Genomic DNA, 20,307 nt, shown 5'->3' with positions numbered 1-20,307 from the left:
TGTTAAACCATACTTGCATACTTGGAACAAAATTCTTGGTCATAATTTTTAAAAAATATACCACTGGTTTCAATTTGCTAATATTTTTCCTAGGATTTTTACATCTAAGTTAATGATAGTGATTGGTATGTAAGTTTCCTATCTTGTGATGTCCTTCTCAGGTTTTGGCTGGCCTCATAAAAATGAGTTGGAAAATATTCCCAATTATTCTCTGCAAGAGTTTGTGTAAGATTATTTATTTCTTAAATGTTTTAAATAAGCCCATCTTTGACAGTTTTCAATAATGGATTTAATTTGCTAATTTCATTTTATTGTGGCCAGGAAACATCTCTGTATGATTTTAGTCCTTTTAAATTTATTGAGCCTCATTTTATGATCTAACATAATATGGTCTCTTCTGGAGAATTTCCCATGTATATTTGAGAAGAATGTATATTCTGCTGTTGTCTGATAGAGTGTTCAGTAGATGCCTGTTAGGTCTCATTGGTTTATAGTGTTATTTAAGTCTTCTGTTTATTTGTTGATCTTCTGATTGTTCTACCCATTGTTGAAAGTGAGGTACTGAAGGCTCTAACTGATATGTGGCAGGAGTTTCTCATTCTCATGCTGTATTAGGGTTCTCCAGAGAAACAGAAGAAACAGGATGTGTGTGTGTGCGTGTGTGCGTGTGTGTGCATGTGTATAACAGAGAGAGAGAGAAAGAAATTTTAAAGAACTAGCTTACGTGATTGCAGAGGCTTAGTGAGTCCAAAATCTGATACGCAGGCTGGTTACTCAGGAGAGAGTTGTAGTTCAAATACAAAGTCAGTCTGCTAAGCGTTTTACAGTGTCCAGTCTCACATTTAGGTCTTTAATCCATTTTGAGCTTATTTTTGTGTATGACGTTAAAGAATGTTCTAATTTCATTTTTTTACATGTAGCTGTCCAGCACCATTTTTTGAAGAGACTGTCTTTCCACCATGTATAGTCTTGCCTCCTTTGTTGTAGTTTAATTAACCATAGGCATGTGGGTTTATTTATGGGCTTTCTATCCTACCATTGATCTATATTTCTATTTTTGTGCCAGTACCATAGTATTTCGATGACTATAGCTTTGTAGTGTAGTCTGAAGTCAGGGAGCCTGATTCTTGTAGCTCCATTTTTCTTTCTCAAGATTGCTCTGGCTATTTGGGGTCTTTTGTGTCTCCATACAAATTTTAAGATTTTTTGTTCTAGTTCTGTGAAAAATGCCATTGGTAATTTGATAGGGATTGCATTGAATCTGTAGATTGCCTTGGGTATTATAGTCATTTTGACAATATTGATTCTTCCAATCCAAGAACATGGTATATCTTTCCATCTGTTTGTGTTGTCTTCGATTTCTTTCATCAGTGTCTTATAGTTTTTGGAGTACAGGTTTTTTGTCTCCTTAGGTAGGTTTATTCCTAGGTATTTTATTATTTTTGATGTGATGGTAAATGGGATTGTTTCTTAAATTTCTCTTTCTGATCTTTCATTGCTAGTGTATAGAAATGCAACAGATTTCTGTGTATTAATTTTATAACCTGCAACTTTACCAAATTCACTGATGAGCTCTTGTAGTTTTCTGGTAGTGTCTTTAAGATTTTCTATGTATAGTATCATATCATCTCCAAACAGTGACAGTTTAATTTCTTCTTTTCCAATTTGGATTCCTTTTATTTCTTTTTCTTCTCTGTTTGCCATAGCTAGGACTTCCAAAACTATGTTGAATAAAGTGTCAAGAGAGGAAAACATAAGCAGAACACTCTCTGACATAAATTGCAGCAGTATCTTTTTTGATCTGTCTCCCAGAGTAATGGAAATAAAAACAAAATTAAACAAATTGGACCTAATTAAACTCAAAAGCTTTTGCACAGCAAGAGAAATCATAAACAAAATGAAAAGACAACCCACAGATTAGGAGAAAATATTTGCAAATGAAGTGACCAACAAGGGATTAGTCTCCAAAATTTACAGACAGCTCATACAGCTTAATATCTTCAAAACAAACAACCAATCAGAAAATGGGCAGAAGACCTAAATAGACGTTTCTCCAAAGAAGACATACAGATGGCCAAGAGGCACATGAAAAGATGTTCAACATGCCTACTTATTAGAGAAACGCAAATCAAAACTACACTGAGATATCAATTCACACCAGTCAAAATGGCTATCATCAAAAAATCCATGAACAATAAATGCTGGAGAGGGTGTGGAGAGAAGGGACCCCTCCCACACTGTTGGTCAGAATGTAAATTGGTACAGCCAGTATGGACAACAGTATGGAGATTCCTTAAAAAGCTAAAAATTGAGCTACCAGATGATCTTGCAATCCCACTCCTGGGCATATATCTGGAGGAAAACATGGTCCAAAACGATACATGCACTCCAGTGTTCATTGCAGCACTGTTTACAATAGACAGGACATGGAAGCAACCTAAATGCAATCGACAGAGGAATGGATAAAGCAGATGTGGTACATATGTACAATGGAATATTACTCAGCCATTAAAAAGAATGAAATAATGCCATTTGCAGCAACATGGATGGACCTAGATATTGTCATACTGAGTGAAGTAGGTTAGACAGAGAAAGAGAAATATAGTATAATGTCCCTTATATGTGGGATCTGAAAAGAAATGATTCAAATGAACATTTACAAAACAGAAACTGAAAATGAACACAGACTTAGAGAACAAACTTATAGTTACCAGGGGGGAAGAGTCGGGGGAAGGGATAGTTTGAGGAGTTGGGGATTGACAAGTACACACTGCTATATTTAAAATGGATAACCAACAAGGACCTATTGTATAGCACAGGGAACTCTGCTCAATATTATGTAAAACCTAAACAGGAAAAGAATTTGAAAAAGAATAGATACATGTATATGTATAACTGAATCACTTTGCTCTACACCTGAAACTATCACAACATCTTTAAACAACTATACTCCAATATAAAATAAAAAGTTAAAAAAAACAAAAAAAGGCAGTCTGCTGGCAGAAATCCTTCTTCCTGGGGAGAGATCAGTCTTCATTCTATTAAGGCCTTCAACTGACTAGATGAAGCCCACCCACATTATGGAAGGCAATCTGCTTTATTCAGAATCCAGTGATTTAAATGTTAATTTCATCCATAAAAGTGCCACAGAAATATCCATTATAATGTTTAACCAAATGTCTGGGTTCCATGGCTAAGCCAAGTTGACACATAAAATTAACCATCACATGTGCTTTTCCACACTCTGCCTCCAGAAGTTTGTAAAAATTAGCATTTAAGTGTTCTTTAAGTGGTCTTCCCTTTAGACTTTATTATCCTCTGTTATACTTACAATATAAATCAGTTTATAGAATTAGAAAAACCTGGTTCAAGGCTGGCTCTGCAACTTCTTATCTTTGTGACTTTGAACAACTCTAAATTTTCTCTACATTACGATTTAGGAAATTGAAGCATTAATTGTCCAGGGTGATAATGCAAATTAGAACTAGTGGTTAAATTCTATTGGAATTCTTGTTCTTGTACACACTTCGTTATAAATAATGTTTTGAATTTGATAGCAATGAAACACATCTTATAGGTTTTTTAGCTATATATGAGAATTTCATTTGAGAATGACAGGTGTATGTTTTATTAAGTACTATTTAATTAGTGAGATGACTACCTTTTAGTTCTTGCTTTATCATACATAGACTTTTTTTTTTTTCCAAACTGACTGCAGCTGTGGGTTGGCTGCTGCTTTATTTATTTATTTATTTATTTTTGGCTGCATTGGGTCTTCGTTGCTGCACTCAGGCTTTCTCTAGTTGCGACGAGCGGGGGCTACTCTTCATTGTGGTGCACGGGCTTCTCATTTCGTTGGCCTCTCTTGTTGCAGAGCACGGGCTCTAGGTGCACGGGCTCAGTAGGTGTGGCTCGTGGGCTCTAGAGCGCAGGCTCAGCCGTTGTGGCCCATGGGTTTAGTTGCTCCATGGCATGTGGGATCCTCCCAGACCAGGACTCGAACCCGTGTCCCCTGCACTGGCAGGCAGATTCTTAACCACTGCGCCACCAGGAAAGCCCTATCATAGACTACTGAATCACTTTTGTCCTAAATTTTTCAGTTTGCAAGCATGTATGGGTATCTTTTATTTCTTTGTTCCAGGGGTGTTCTAAGAATGATGTCAGTTACATGTATGAGATAGTGATCGTTGGTGACAGGAATCTTAAGAGAACATTTAACTTATTGCCAGTTTCAGGGAAGGAGAGCCCACAGCTTCTTTTAATAATACGTCATTTTATTAATGACTTTCGCTGAAAGAAAACTGTTTCTTCATGGAAATCCTAAAAAAGATTCTTCTGGGCTAATATTATTTCAGAATACCCTCATAAAAAACTAACTAAAGAGATATTAGCTGAAAGAGTTTGAGCTTAATTTTCATACAGGAAAATAATCTAATGGTTTGGAATGGAGATTTTGATTTTATAGTCCAGCTTATTTGCATTTCAGGAGGCAGCATGATGTAAATAAAGTTAGATCTGGGTTTAAGTTCCAGCTCTGCCACTTAATAACTTGTATCTTTGGGCATGTTGTTAATTTTTCCAAGTTGCAGTGCCTTTTTCATAAGGTTATTGAAGACTTACAAGATATTCATTTAAGAAGTACCTAACTCAGTCCTAGATACCTTGAAGGAACTAAACAAATATTGGTGTCATCCATCTTTTCCTGTGTTTACATGTGGACAAATGGGAATGTTGATGAGAAATAAGAGGGGAATCACTACCCTATGCTCTGGAAATATATTTTTCTGGCACTAATGGGAATGATATATCTCTTCTAATACTTGTTTTAGTCATAGTTAATGGCTTATGATAAGGTATGATGTTTGTTGCCTCTCTGCTTTTTTATAACTTGATCTTTTAAAAAAATGCTTACACAAGGATGCTTATAAGAGATATGTATGTGTTTGAATATATATAAATGTCACAAAATAGTCTTAAAATTTGAAGAGAATAACCATGAAAGCCATATAGTCCATTTTGTTTCTTGGGGCAGAATTCCCCTCCCTGAACTCCTTGATTCTAGATAGGTATTAGTGCTCTATGCGAATAGCTTTAGTGATTGTGATCTTACTCCCTCTTAAGACAGTCATTCTGTTTTTAGAATGCTCTATTAAGTAGGAAGTTCTTCCTCATTTTTTCCTTTATTATATCTCATAATAATTCTACCTGTTGATCCATTCTACTCATAGAGATTCACGGAATAGACAAACTTTATTCCACATGTGTGCAGGAATCATGTCTTAGTCATCTTTCTATCCTCAGAGTCTAGGATAGTAAGTACCCAGCTCAAAATAGGGGTATTATTCAATGAATAATTGAGGTTCAGATTTCTAAGGCCCTTTTGTATTTTTTTCATATATAAACTTTTAAAATTTAGTCTACATTTTTTACTACTCCTGGTCAAAAATTATTTTTTTCAACTGTATTGACAAAATTAAACAAGGAATATTGATTTATGTTTATGTCTGATATCACTTATCATATAGTCTAGAAATTAATATTTCTTCCAAGGATAGAATTTTAAAATTCAACATCATTTAAATCTCTTTCATTTATTTTTTCTTGCAATATACTCTATTTCTTTTTTTTTTTTTTTTTTTTTTTTTTTTTTTTTTTTTTTTTTTTTTGCTGTACGCGGGCCTCTCACTGCTGTGGCCTCTCCCGTTGCGGAGCACAGGCTCCGGACACACAGGCTCCGCGGCCATGGCTCGCGGGCCCAGCCGCTCCGCGGCATGTGGGATCTTCCGGGATCGGGGCACGAACCCGTGTCCCCTGCATCGGCAGGCGGACTCTCAATCACTGCGCCACCAGGGAAGCCCAATATACTCTATTTCTGAAGATTGAAAACATATTAACATAGTGTCCTATTTCTTACACTTTCCTTTGCAGTGTCTTTTGTACTCATTACAGTTGATTACGTTTTCTGTGATATTAATGGAGTAAATGCTCTACTTCATTGGCTTATCAGACTGGACAAAAATAAGCAACATCCATGTATATACTATTTAAGTAAAAGATGTAAACATAATAATAAGGAAAAGTTAAAAATAAAGTACAAATATATATCATCCAAGCACTGACTAAAGGAAAGCTATTGTAGCTATATTAATGGTAAACCAAAAAGATGTTAAGGGAAAAATCATTAATAGAAATAAATGGAGTTACTTCATAACGGTAAAAGGGCTCAATTCACCTAGAAGTTATAATAATTCTAAATATATATTCACATTTTCTGTGATTTTTGAACTTACTCTATTATTTATTGCTTAACATTTTTAACTCTTCCTAATTTCATGCCATCACCAAATTTTTAGAATCATTTTTCTTGATAATCTTTGTTCAGCTGATTTCTTACATAAAGTGAATGACCACCTTATTAATACTAACCCCTACAGCAATCTGTTTGTGCTTACTGGTTCCTTTTACCATCAGTTCTCTTTATTTCTGTTCCTGTTTGACTACAGAACAAGGGTATTAGCTAGTAGTTGAGAAAGATATTTGATACTAAATTATATAAAATTACCATATGTGAGAACATCCTTACTGTGAATGACATAGTTTACAAAGCTATCTCTTTAGAATTCTATTTCTTATGCCCTTGAGTTGATCTCTCAGAAGTAAAGAACAGGCTACCCATAGAAGGAGGAGGAGCCATGTGTTTTGATTCCAACTACCCTGCCTTTCATTTTTACTTCTTGTGGCTTGTTACTGCATTTTGGTATACAAGTAATAATTCTAAATCATTTCCTTCGTAAGTCATAGGTATGTGTTAAAATGCTTAGATTTACATAGTTTTCCCAAATACTTATTTTTCAGAGTGCAGGTATAATCTTTTAGGAGTCTACATAACAATGTGTAAGCTGTTACCTACTACACATCTTATTACATATCTTGACACAGTATCCATTCCTATTTATTCATTGATTCAAGAAACATCTGCTGTGTTTCTATTCTTTGATAAGCAATATTAGTGATACTATAATAAAACTCCATTAGTTTCATTGAACAGAATAGTAAATTCTCACTTACCCTTTTGTTCCTTTCCTAAGAAATCTAGCATTTAATTCAGTTCCTTACATTGGGGGAGGGGGAGAACAATTACCACAGAAACATGGGTATCATTTAATTATAAAATAAATTAATGGAAATCTTTAAATTTTTCAGGATGAGAGAGACCCAGAGAAAGAAGATGAACTGGAACTGAAAAGAGGTCTTTTATATCGAGACTCTGCCTATGACAGTGACCCAGAGTATAGGTATGAGCTTGATTAATACAGTGTATAGAGATCTTCTCATAGTTAGTAGAAAAATAACCTGCTTTTTAATCTGCAGGATTTGTGGCAAATTTAGACTCAATATTTATTTATTTATTTATTTATTTATATTTTATTTTAACTATATAAAATCCTATTATAGTATTTTAATGTTTGCCTTACTGAAAATTTTCAGTGAAAACAAATATAGTCAATTAATGGTGGTGCCTTTCATCCTACTTAAGATTTCTAGTGTATTTGGCTGCCTTGCAAATCCACATATTCAGAACGTATTTCAGGATGTATTTATTCTCATCCTGAATAAATGAGGAAGCAACAGGTTTCAAAATTTAGATCATGAGGGCTTCCCTGGTGGCGCAGTGGTTGAGAGTCCGGGGACACGGGTTCGTGCCCCGGTCTGGGAAGATCCCACATGCCATGGAGCGTCTGTGCCCGTGAGCCATGGCCACTGAGCCTGCACGTCCAGAGCCTGTGCTCTGCAACGGGAGAGGCCACAACAGTGAGAGGCCCGCGTACCGCAAAAAAAAAAAAAAATTTAGATCATGAGTAAGCCTTTTTTATTTTTATTTTTTTTATTTTTCTCTTATGTTAATAAGAGAAATTCAGTTCTTCTAGCCTAAAATTTCAGAAATGTTAGTAATAATACAATTTTTTCAAAATTATACTAGCAAATCTCATGAAAGCTTTTGAAAACTTTGTGTTAATTGCCATTAAGTGTGGTATTAAAAACTGAATGTAAATTGTGAGTTTATATAACTAAAGTTTCTCTGAGGCCTTTGATGCTATGCCACTGATTACTATATGGCTTCCACCTTCCTGAGTTTCCTGAAAAACAAGTGTAAGAAAAAAGCTCCAGATAGTGGAATATGTTTTATTGCTAACTGGTGTTTTGGACTGAAATCTCTGATCTTTGCCCTGGTAAACTAGGCTAGGCATTCCGTAAACATGTGAGGACTCTTCCTTCTGTCCCTTACACAGAGAATAAGTGTGAACTCCTGTCCAAAGTTACTGCTTCCCATCCTTGAGGAAACCTGGGTCTCTCATGAAGGAAAGTAGTGTATTTTAAATGAGTTTGAAGAAGAAGCAATCCAAATGGGAAAATGAAGAGCCAAGAAAGTACATACCTTGAGGAAGAATTTGTACCCTTTATTGTTGTTACTTACACTTCTAATTCTTAGATTTCCATTATATGGATTAACATCCCAATTTTGGGTTCTGTATCCACGTAATTAATTCTAATTAGGGTAAGAAGTGAGTAGGGTTGATAAAGCAAAGGGTCTGATTTTCAAACTTTTGTATGAATAATATGCTTCTTAAAAATATAGATTTCTACTTTCTACCTCCATAGATTCTGGTTCCTAACATACAGAGGTGTGACCTAGAAATCTGCAATTTAAAAAATATCATGAATGATTCTAGTGAAGGTAATATAAGGACCATATTTTGAAAAACATTGGTTTCTATTTAAAGTTTGCCATAAACCTTAGTATTGGTTCTTTTTCCAGTTCACCAAGCAATGTTAATGGCTAAGCTTTTGGTCACCTGAGACTGTTTTAGTACCTCTCAAGTGAGAGAGTTAAGCAGAGCATCAGGAAAGTTCTGCTTACACATTTCTGAGATTACTTTATATTCCTTGCTGCTTCTCTTGGACCAGTAGGACATACTTGGACCAATAGGACACAGTGGTCAGTGCTTCAAGACATTTTATAAGAGTATCTTTGATATTAGCTCCAGAAGCTACTGAACTGATCAGGGTATTATTTTAGTTTTATCCCCAAGTCATATTATATAGTAGGCCAAGAAGTCACCCCATTCTACTTTCCATCTCAAAGATGAGAGAACCCACACTCAAAGTAGTCACCCACTTGCTTGCCTTAAGGCTTCTATCAGCAGAAATCAAGAGGGAACTTGAGATCTTGGCTAAAAATTACCCCTCTGCAGACATCCATTGACACAGGGGTCAAGAGGAGGTCTGCATGGACCTCTGGAGTGGCTGAGTGAGGAGCTCAGCAAATCCTCTCCTCTGAAAGCAACAAAATTGAACAGAATTGTCAAAAACAACAATTTAAGAACTCTGGAAATTGACCAAAGGAATATAACAAATTAAGAAGCGTTTATCAAGAAAATCTACTGAAGCTCAATGAGGGCAGTAGGAGTCTGTGGCATTTTGCCTGGAGCTTCAGTCCCCACCCCCCAACCCCCAGCTCCTCAGCACAAAAGTTCTACTGGGGCAGTCACGCCAAAAGACAGGCAACTCTGCTGCTAGAGGGGACTGACTTTATATGGCGCATAGCATAGGAAATTTCATGTGTGGGGGGATTAATGGAAACAATAATGATCCCACTGGCAAACAATAAGGGAGGGCTTGAGGTCTTACTGCTTACTGGGGCAGACAACAAAAATCCAAGGACAAGATAGCCACAGTTGTCCTTGATTAAGTTCTATGTATCCCTGGTAGTCCAGAACATTATGTGTATGTATAAGGCTATAAATGTGTTCAGGAGAGACCAGAGAGCATGTTAGGGAGCCATTACTCCATGGCTGAGTGTGAGGCCTTATGAAGGCAGAAAGCAAGTTCCAGGGCAGGTTTATCAACCAGATAAACTTTGAATGTATTCCCTAAGCCACACATAGGTCCACTGGCAAAAGATGGAAACATTATAGGATTATTGACTCTGACCAATCATTTGTTGGTCATCAAGCTGTGTTGACGCAGGGGCAACCCCTAGGAGGCCAAGCTTAAAAATAGAAACAATAATTGAAAAAAAAAAGGAAAATAATGAAGAGACACCAGCAGCTACACAGTGCAAGGGAAACAGACTTCACAGCATAGGTCCAGGCAAGTCACTGAACAAATAATCCAAAACAACTTGGTAAGGAGTGAGAACCCAGAGTTGCTACAATTTTTATCTAAATTGTTGTTTTCAACAAAAAATTATGAGACATGCAAAGAAACAGTAAAGTGTGATCCATACACATGAAAAATGAGTTACTAGAAACCCCCTGAGGCAGCCCTGGGGATGTAGCAGCTATGTTTAAAGAACTAAAGTATAATGACAGTCAAATAGAGAATATTCATGAAGAGGTAGAAATTATTTTCTTTCATATTTTTCCCAGTAAAAACTATGCCCAGGAGTCAATCCTTTATCTTATGATCTAGATATACATTGTGGCTATCAGCCATGGAGTACAGCAGATGTTCCATGTTTTCTGCAGGAAGAGCAGAATGGCAAATTAGAGTGCTTGTTATTTCATCTTCCGGGCATCAGCCTATCCATGCTAGCTGTCCTGTGTTTTCCATCACCTTTGAGAATGAAATTCTTGAAAGAAATCTCTTATCAAGGAGTTATTAAGTGACCTTTTACGTCCAATAATTTCGGATTTGAGAGCTGGATTGGGGAAAGAATTTACTACCCATGAAGACATCCTTTTCAACTTTCATATTGCCTATGTTTCAGAAAATTTTAGACATTTGCTATGGTAGCCTTGCCAGTTTCCAGGGCCCTGGGATGCTCTTTCTCCTTTTAGTACCTTCTCTATATTTTTCAAATTTCTTCAGTTTTCAGTATGTTGAAATTTCTCTATACTGTAGTACACTTCTGGCATCATTATTCAATTTGATCATTAGTCCTAACTAAAGACCAGGCATGAGGTGATGCTTCATGTAGATGGGAGTTGGCCACAAAAAGAGAGGGGAAGATAAAAATAATTTTAATTTCATGTTTAGAACATGACTTGGCCTTTTATGACTATTGCCCCAAATTTTTAGCTGTGTTATTCTTTTATGGAACTAGCTATTGATATAAACTGTTTTCTATTGTGCATGTTTTGCAGGTTATTAACAGTAAGAATATGCTCAATATAAATGCTTTAATTATGAAATTGTTTATAACAGAATCTCAAACTGAGTAATTTAAACTTTGACTATATATTTTTGAATAACACAGATTGACTATAGTTTTCATTTCCTGCCCATTGCTCACTATCTGATTAACTTGATGAATTTACCAAGATGTCTTTAGTACTAATAAATGAAAGAAAAGAAGTCTAAATAATATATAGACTTAAAGTCTCTTGAATAACTAAGAATAAGCTTTCAGTTTTAAGTGAGAAAATATTGCTCAAATCTAATTTGAATTCTTTGGATTTTGTGTTACCTGGTATTTTTATTGATATTTCAGACTAATTTGTGCCTTGGTTCTGTTACAGTATGATGTCTGGAATAACCAGTGTCTTCTTGTTCATCTAATGAATGCCTACTCATTCTTTAGGACTAAATTCAAGTTATTCCCTCTTCTGAGATACCTTTTATGACCTCAGCAGACTGTTAGTCATTTTCTCCTTTATCCTGCCACTTCCTCTCACATATATAATTTCAATTAGCAATATTTATCTCACAGTGATTACTTCATTATATGTCTGTTTTGCCCCCTTCTGTTAAGTGTGAGGCACAGATGTTTTGCTTACTTTTGTTTTTTGACTGCCCATCAAGGTCTCTGACATGTAGTAGGAGCTCAATTTAAAAAAACTAGTTCAAATATTAAAATTGGGTCTTTTATTAATAATGATCTGTTGCATTTGCTGAAACTCTTTATTATTAAATATCACATATTACGGTTGTGATATTTAATAACATCTCTAGATAAGGAATCAACAGTGGAATTAATAATGATGAAAGCTGTTAGAACTTATTTGTTGTCAGTGGCTCATTTCTGCACATCCTCACTCAGAGAAGGGAAGTAAATAATGTATAAGTAACCAGTCTTCAGTATATTCATTTGAATAGACTTCTATTAATGTTTACTGTATAGTTTCTGTGAATAATAAAAGAAGATAAATGGTAACATGCAATTTTTTTCCTGAAGCTTTTAAAATTTTATAGAAAAGCCACTAATTTAGTTCTTTATAAAGTGTAGTTCCTAGACCAGCAGCATCAGCATGACCCTGGTACTTGTTAGAAATCCAAATTCTTAGACCCATCTCAGACATCCTCAATTAGTAACTCTGGGGGTGAGGCTCAGTAATGTGAGTTGTAGTAAGCCCTCCAGATGACTCTGATGTGTGTTAAAGTTTGAGAATTACTGCTATAATTTATCAGTAAATTTTGATGTCTTTAATGACATTTTATCTTGTGTGGTATATTTAAAGATACAAAATGCTTTACAGATTTTATTAGACCATAGTTTAGTCTCTCCCTATCATCTATTCTGAACTCCAAGATTTTGAGTATTTTCCTTCCTACATTCCATCCATCCATCCGTCAATCTATCCATCATCCATCCATTCAATGTCTATAGAGCATACATAACATCCTCAGTACTATTGTACATGTTTTGTCAAAGTTTTGCTTGATAGGAACCTTTATAGAGTATTATGGGAAGGAATTCATCTCTTATATTATGTCTTTATATTGAATCTTAGATCACAAGTTTAAAGTATAGAATATGCATCATCATCTTTTAATGTTACTTTCAACTCTAGTTATTTGAGTACAAATGGCAAATGGCCAATTTTTTTATTCTCATGACCTTCCAGTTATTTATTAGGATTAATATTATCTGTGTGGCATATCCATCTTACCCTCTGACCTTCGTTTTCATGTATATCACCTTATAGATATTTTATCTGAAAACTATGTGTAAAGTAGTATGTACTTGGTCTTCATTTCATACTGATATAGAAAACACTGTCAGGGTTTCAAGTGAGTTTACCCTTCTGTAAGCAAAATACTAGTATCCTAGTCCATGTTAAGCTGCCTGAGACCTTTCTCTTCTCTGTATATAATTTATAATTTATACCTTAGCAACATTTAAGATTTGAAAGTGCTCGGTTCTCAGATATTATCCTGGTCTCTGTTCTTTTTTGTCTTTTTTTTTCTTAATAGCTTTGTCATTATTAAATAGAGGGCTCCCTATTCAAGTAACAAGAGTAAATTGCCGAAAAATGTACTGCATTTAATAAAATAGCAATTTTATCCCTGCTTTAAAGATAATCATTTTATGTTATATAGCACTAATGCAGTGTTTTGTAGAGTAGGAACTTTGAATGCTTTGAATGAATGAATGCTGGAGATACTCATGGTAAAATACAGAAGTGTAGTCTTTAAAAGTCTGTTACTATAATAAGACTTTTTAAGTGTCGCTTACACATTGTAAACTTATTAATATTCCCAATAATGGAAAATCAGAACTGACTCATTATGTTCACAGTTTATTAGTTAGATAGCCAGATACTTCCATGTCCAGAAGTAAATGTTGCTTTTAAGATTCTGCTACTCTTTGTTTGCACCTGTCCATGCATATTAGAACCTGTTCTGCAAACACCTCTGTTTTGCAGACACCTCTGTTTTGCAATTCAGACTTCTAGGATGAGCCAATTCCCAAATTCTCTCTAGAGAACTACAGTACTGTTTACTAAATTGAAAATTTTGCAATTTTAAATAGAAATAAACTTCCTGTCAAAACTTGCAAGATTTTAAAAGCATTAGGATGTCTGTTTTGGCCACTTTAACTCTTTTTTACAGACCCTTATCAGGTTCACAGTTACTCCTAAAAAGATTTCTGAATTTTATTTATTCATTTATTCATTCATATGATAATTTATGATAGGGATTAGGAATTTGATTTACAATCTCAGAAAAACCTACACAATGATTTTTAAAGTTAGCAGCCCTACTATTACTTACCTTTCTGAGATTTGGGTAGTAGCTTAATAAAAATTCAAATTTCTGTTGACTAGGTTTATTGTGGTAGAACTAACTAGCCCGGCAAATATAGAGTTCAGAAAAGAACATTATCATCTGACCATCAATATGCAGTAAAGTTGATGACTGTGGACAACAGGGAGATTAGGGACAGATCTGTGTTTTGTGAAATATTAATTAGTGCATGACTTGACATAAAACAAAAAAAGCAATAAATAAACCAAATACAGCTAAACAAACAAAACACATGTGGGACTCCTGAAGTAATATCAGGGAACAGAGGCAAATGTGGGGACTTAGGCTGATAGATATACTTGCAGAGGTACAAAGTACGTGCAGAAGAAGTTCTATTAATGTATTTGTGTGTGTGATTTCTCTATCACTTGACTCAAATTGTCCATAAAAGTGTTTTGAGTGACTGTTTCAGCAAGAGTTAGGCTTGGTGAGAAATTTTATGAAAGACATTGTATTCAGTTGGCTAGACTATTTCTTAAGCAAAGCTAATGAAAGAAAGGTGGAAACTATATGAAAGCAATAGCCTTGAGACTTGGCTAGGGCCTTTTGAAAAATTTTAAAGATTATACTAACATTATTAGAAATTGTGTTAATTACCTCTCTGAAGCTGAATGAACAAGGTAAAAATAAGGATAATCATGTTTGTTATTTTCAAAATTTTCCAGTGTGAAAGAGGTGGTGCCAGGTGTAAAGAAAGTTTGATAGGATCTAGTAATATTGCTGGAAAGTATGAAGTAGAATCCCATTTTAGCAAAGCCATCAGGAAATAGACCTATTGTCATGATTCACAGAAGTGAATTTTTAAATATTATTATAAAATATATCAACTGTAACAGAGGAATATATTTAAGATTGGTGTGTCCTAAATAACAACAACAATAAAATGAATATCCATTTACTCATCATCCAGCTTAAGAAATAGAACATAACCTATACCAATAAAGCCACCTATGCCCCTAACCAATTGCATCTCTTTCCATAGAGATAACTGTTATTGTGACTTTTCTGATAACCCTTCTCTTTTTTTTCTTTATAGTTACACCACACATGTATCTATCCTTAAGCAATAAATTATTTAATTTTCCTTGTTTTAAACTATTCTATATAAATGTAATTATAACTGTGTATTGTGTTTCCTTTTTTTCCACTCAGTTGATTTTTCAGTTTCATCTATATTGATGCATGTAGCTATAGATAGTTCATTTTCTCTGCTGTATACTATACCGTTGTATACATTCACTACAACTTGATTTATTTGTTCTAAGGTAGATGGATATTTAGGTTGCTTGCAGTTCTTAGCTCTATTATGAAGAGTGTGATTATGAACATGTTTGTACATGTCTCCTGGTACACATATGCAAGAATTTTGCCAGGGTACCTAGGAGCCAAGTGGTTGGGCTGAAGTTGCATATTTAACCTTACTGACTCATGCCAAATGGTTTTACAAAGTACGTATGTAAGTGTTCTCATTACTTTACATCCTCATTGACACTGTGGAAAGCTCTAAGAATGATAACACAGCCACTTTGTGCCTTTTTTTGTGACCACTTTTATTGAGTTCAGGTGGTAGGTTGACTTCGGGTGAAATAGCAAATTCTTTTTACAGATATCCAGCTCCAAGAGTTGATATTTCACAATTCACAAGTAACATCATGGGACTGATAAGTCAGGGAGGAAATTGTTTGCTTTGTGTGGAGTGAGATTCCAAATATATGAAGACAATATTTGTAACATTTAATAGCAAGGACATACAGTTTTATATGACACAAACTCCATAATCTCTAACATGCCTGAGAGGTCTTATCTATAACAAGTACTTAATTTATTAAAGTAGGTTCATTATTTGTTTAAAAAATAAAATAAACTCAGTCTTTTAAAAAGTCAATGTTTTATTTCTAGCAAATTAAAAAAAAGCACTATCAAGCCTTCAGAAAGAGTTGCCTTTTCTTCTCTATTCCCATTACGATGAGCCTAGTCCTGGTCTATTTTATAGCTTCTATCTGTTCTCTCTCTTTTTTCTTCAACACCCTCAAAATAACAGTATTTCTCTATCGCTTCAAATACAGACTATTCCACCTTGTTTTCCGTTTTCTAAAAGTGATTCATATTCAGTCGAATTTTCTACTCCTCCTTGAGGACAATAGCATGCCACAGTGGAAAGGACATTAGAGCCACAGAAATGGTATCCTTTTCCATTCTGCCGCTTACTACCTGAATAGTCTTAGGCAAGTCACTTGACTTCACTGAGTCTCAGTTTCCACAGTTACCAACTTCAGAGGGTTGTAAGATTTTTTATAAATATGTATAAATATATATAAAGTACCTAGTAGTTCAGTGCCTTATATTTAATAACTTTTGTGTGCCAGGTAAGCACTGTACTATTCACTTTACGTATTTACAACAATACTGCAAAAATACAATAAAGGAAGCTGAGACCCTGGACAATTGAATAAATCGCCCAGGTTCCCACAGCTTACAAAGACGGAGCTGGAATTCAGTTCCAGGTCTGCCTGACTTTAGAGGCCAAGCACTCTCACAACTGGCCATACCATACCATCTGTGCCCTGCTTTTACCTTGCCGCACCTCTCTCTCTTCTCACAATTTCTTTTTAACTCTCACATACGATTTTCATTTTATTGTTTCGTAATTGTTGCATGCAAATAGTGTCACTCTTTGAAGGCATAAGCCTTGTCACATTTTATATCTCAAAGCCCAAACAGAGTACCACCCACCTATATAGTACTTAGTAAATATTTGATTTATATAGTACTACCTCTCATTTTGTTTCCTCATTGTTTTAATCTTTTATATCCTTTTTCATAGCTCACTTCAGCAGCCACATAGCACTCTCCATTTGGATGATGGCGAATACTGGTCCAACAGGGCAGCCTCTTATAAAGGAAAATCCTACCGACCCATCTTTGAGAACAGCATGGAGAAGATGTACAGGAACTTATACAAAAAGGCCTGTAGTTCTGTTTCTCATACACAGGAAAGCTGCTGAGACCAGTGGTGATAAACTGTATGAGTGTCCTTGTCAACTTCTCAATGAAAACCTTTGATGTGATCAGTCTCTGTATTCCTTTTCTTTTAAACAGGTGGTTCTAATTGAGTACAGTAGTTAGACTTGAATAAGTTTATTACTTCAAATGATAAATTATCATGGGCAAACCTTCTTTTTCCAATCACAGTAAAGAATGCTATATTCTAAAAGTCAAAGCTCTGCAACACAATCACAACCTCCATTCTGATTCTGAGAAGGCTGTTCTGTCACATCTGTCTCATATCACCAGCTACAAATCCAAAAACAGATTCTCTCTAGAAATGTTCTTCTGCCTTAATCACCTTGTAATTTTCTTTTCACCTACTTGACTGGTTATCTTGTCTAAGATTTAATTATTATTATTAACTCCCTTTTCTTGGTCATGAGCAAAAAGATATACTGTACGAAGGTGAATTTCCCAGGAGTTTAAACCCTGTTTTAACCAGTATTTTCTACCGTTTGCTCCATCAGAAAAGGCTATTGATATGTCTTAGCTCCTAAGATACAGCTTTCTTTTTAAAGTTTCTATAATCATTCACTCCCTCTTCTCTAAAAGAACTACCTAAGTTACTTAAAATGCTTAACAGTTAGCTAGAAATAGGAATGGCCATGGGTGATCCACAATGTGAATAACTGATTTTTAAAGACAGAATTTTTTGCATGATTTTCTTCTAGAGCCATATCTTTGGTGCATCCAGAATCAGCAAATAGCCCTTGTTAATAAGCCTGTAGAGACTCAGAAAGAATAAGGGACTTATATTGTAATTTCATCTCTTTAGAGTTTTCATAGGTATCAAATAGCCCAAGAAAGTAGCATCCTTACTTTAAAGGACACTTGGAACCATAAAGGGGAGGAAAATATTAGAGCATAACTCTTTGTACTAGAAAGTTGTTAGTTGATAAAATTAGCTTCTCCCCCACACCCCAAACACACCTGTGAGGCCTGTGAGGTTTTGAAGATATGAAGAAATCGTTACCTTGTATTCACCAGAGTGAGTGGAAGAAAAGCAGAGAATAGGAAATGGTAAAGTTGGCTTATAAGCTTAAAGAGTTGACTACAAGGTAATGTTTTCTCATTGACTCCATCTTTGGTTAATTTTATAGTTATGATCTTAAAAGAAAAAACTTGAGTTAAGCTCTATTTAAATTGGAATCAGCATGTAAAATAGGGGGATTTATTTTTGTAATAGGAGAAAATACATACTACTTGTTATCCAATAATAAGACTTTCTTACTTTGTGTTTGAGTGTTTTATCTGCGGCAATCTGCAAGGTATTGGAAAGCACATCAGAGATAGGAGCCAGGTGTCCTAGGCTTTAGATCTCTGGTCCTTAGTTTCCTCAGTTATCAAATGGAGAGAATGGAGTAGGTCAGCATTTCCTGAACCATGTTCTGTAGACCACTGTTCTAGGAGATGTCTATAGGAAATATAAGTATTTCATTGGTCATGTAAGTTTAGGAAAAATCTATGCACTATATTCACACCCCTCAAACTTAGAGAGTCGTGCATATGATAACAGGAGTGAAAGGGGGTGCTACTGATGCTGAAAAAACAGTGGTAAACTGGAGCTGTCCAGGCAAACTACATATGGTCATCTTAGTCATAGTAAACAGTAGCACATTAGAGGCTCTAAGAAATCTTGGCATAAATATGTTTTGCTCTAGCATCTAGAAGAAAGTCTGACACATAGTTGGTGCTCATTAAATATTTATTGAATTAACCCAGAATTTCCTAAACTAAATTGAGTGTGTAACAATATCTGTTGTTATGGTTATCTTTCCCTTCCCATTCTCCTCCCCTAACTCCCCATACTTCCTCTGAAATGCCATCTGCAGGTACATGTGGACACAGTCAGGGAAATAACTGGACTACACAATCACTGAGCTACCCTCTGACTATAAGTTATATGTTGATGTTTTGTATAAGCTTTTGAAGGTCAACATTGAATGATGTTTTTTTAAAAAAATCATATGTTCAACGAAACTTAGTATTTTTTCCCCTTTGGTAGAAACAAATGAAAAATTCCTCCCTTTAACAGTTGCTTCTGGTGAAAAGAACAAATATGAACTTTAAGGAAAATATTTGCTCTCATATAAAATCTCCTGAGTGAATAAGTATCACAAAAATTACTTATTGCATCTATATTTGCCATTGTCATACAAAGGCCACCAAAAAATGGGTTTCAAAGGGGAACTTTAGAAAGTGATATTTTGAAAGACATTTTCTTATGGATTAAATTTGACATCTCTCTGAAGGATCAGATGTAAATTTCCACATATGTAACATCTTTGCTAAGTGTCTATTTCCATTCCCTAGGGGAAAGAGTGGTTTTTGTTGCTATCCTTAACTATTACTGTGAATTCTTATGTTGTATTATCTTTTTTGTTGTTGTTGTTGTTTGCGGTACATGGGCCTCTCGCTGTTGTGGCCTCTTCCGTTGCGGACGTGCAGGCTCAGTGGCCATGGCTCACGGGCCCAGCCACTCCCAGGCATGTGGGATCTTCCCAGACTGGGGCACGAACCCGTTTTCCCCTGCGTCGGCAGGCGGACTCTCAACCACTGCGCCACCAGGGAAGCCCTGTATTATCTTTTAAGAGTAAAACCTTTAAGTACTAATAGTTGCCTTTTCTCATTGAAAGAATCAAAAAGGTACAGTAGTTTTTTCTCTTAATCTTTTTTTAGTATCCCTTAAAATCTAGTAATAGTTACTAGGCTTAATATGAAAGATAAATAGGTCTGTCTTCTTTTTTTTAATGTAACTTTTCCTTTAAGTTAAAAAAAAAAAAGAACCTGGGAATTTTAGGAAGGAAAATGTTAATTCAACTAAGAAAAAAGATGAATCATTGGACTGAGAATGAGTTCTCCCTGGTTTCACTGCTAGTTGTATAACTTTAAGTCATTTATCCTTCTTGGAGCTCAGTTTTCTTACCTGTAAAGTGAGGAAGGGGTTAATTTAGAATGACCTTTTAATGTTCCAACATTTTTCTAGTTCTATAACTGATCAGTATAGAAGATTAGGAAATTCTAGGCAGCAGAGTTGTGTTGTGATTTCAAAGATTAAGCCCTTGCTTAAAAATCTGTACCAAATGGAGAATTCTCATTATTGTGTTCATTTTCTAATAATAGGTTTTTTGAGATAGTTAATATACTACAAAATTCACCCTTTAAAAGTATACAGTTGATTGGTTTTTAGTATATTCACAGAGTTGTGCAACTGTAACCACTAGCTAT

The 20,307-nt window shown here is 35.1% G+C and overlaps 1 protein-coding gene across 2 annotated transcripts in view; it reads left to right on the top strand.

Moving 5' to 3' along the window:
* SPATA6 (spermatogenesis associated 6) overlaps positions 1-17,099 on the top strand; it is a 146,869-nt gene extending 129,770 nt beyond the window's left edge. For both annotated transcript variants that reach the window (XM_082612382.1, XM_082612381.1), the window contains exons 12-13: positions 7,204-7,295; positions 16,856-17,099. In XM_082612382.1, coding sequence (XP_082468508.1) covers positions 7,204-7,295; positions 16,856-17,036 — 273 coding nt within the window. In that variant the 3' untranslated portion in view covers positions 17,037-17,099. The remainder of the gene's footprint in view (positions 1-7,203; positions 7,296-16,855) is intronic.
* Positions 17,100-20,307: the final 3,208 nt, after the last annotated feature.

This window comes from Mesoplodon mirus (genome assembly GCF_964341445.2).
Source record: "Mesoplodon mirus genome assembly, chromosome: 3".
Taxonomy (NCBI): domain Eukaryota; kingdom Metazoa; phylum Chordata; class Mammalia; order Artiodactyla; family Ziphiidae; genus Mesoplodon; species Mesoplodon mirus.
This window is presented reverse-complemented; position numbering and strand designations above follow the sequence as displayed.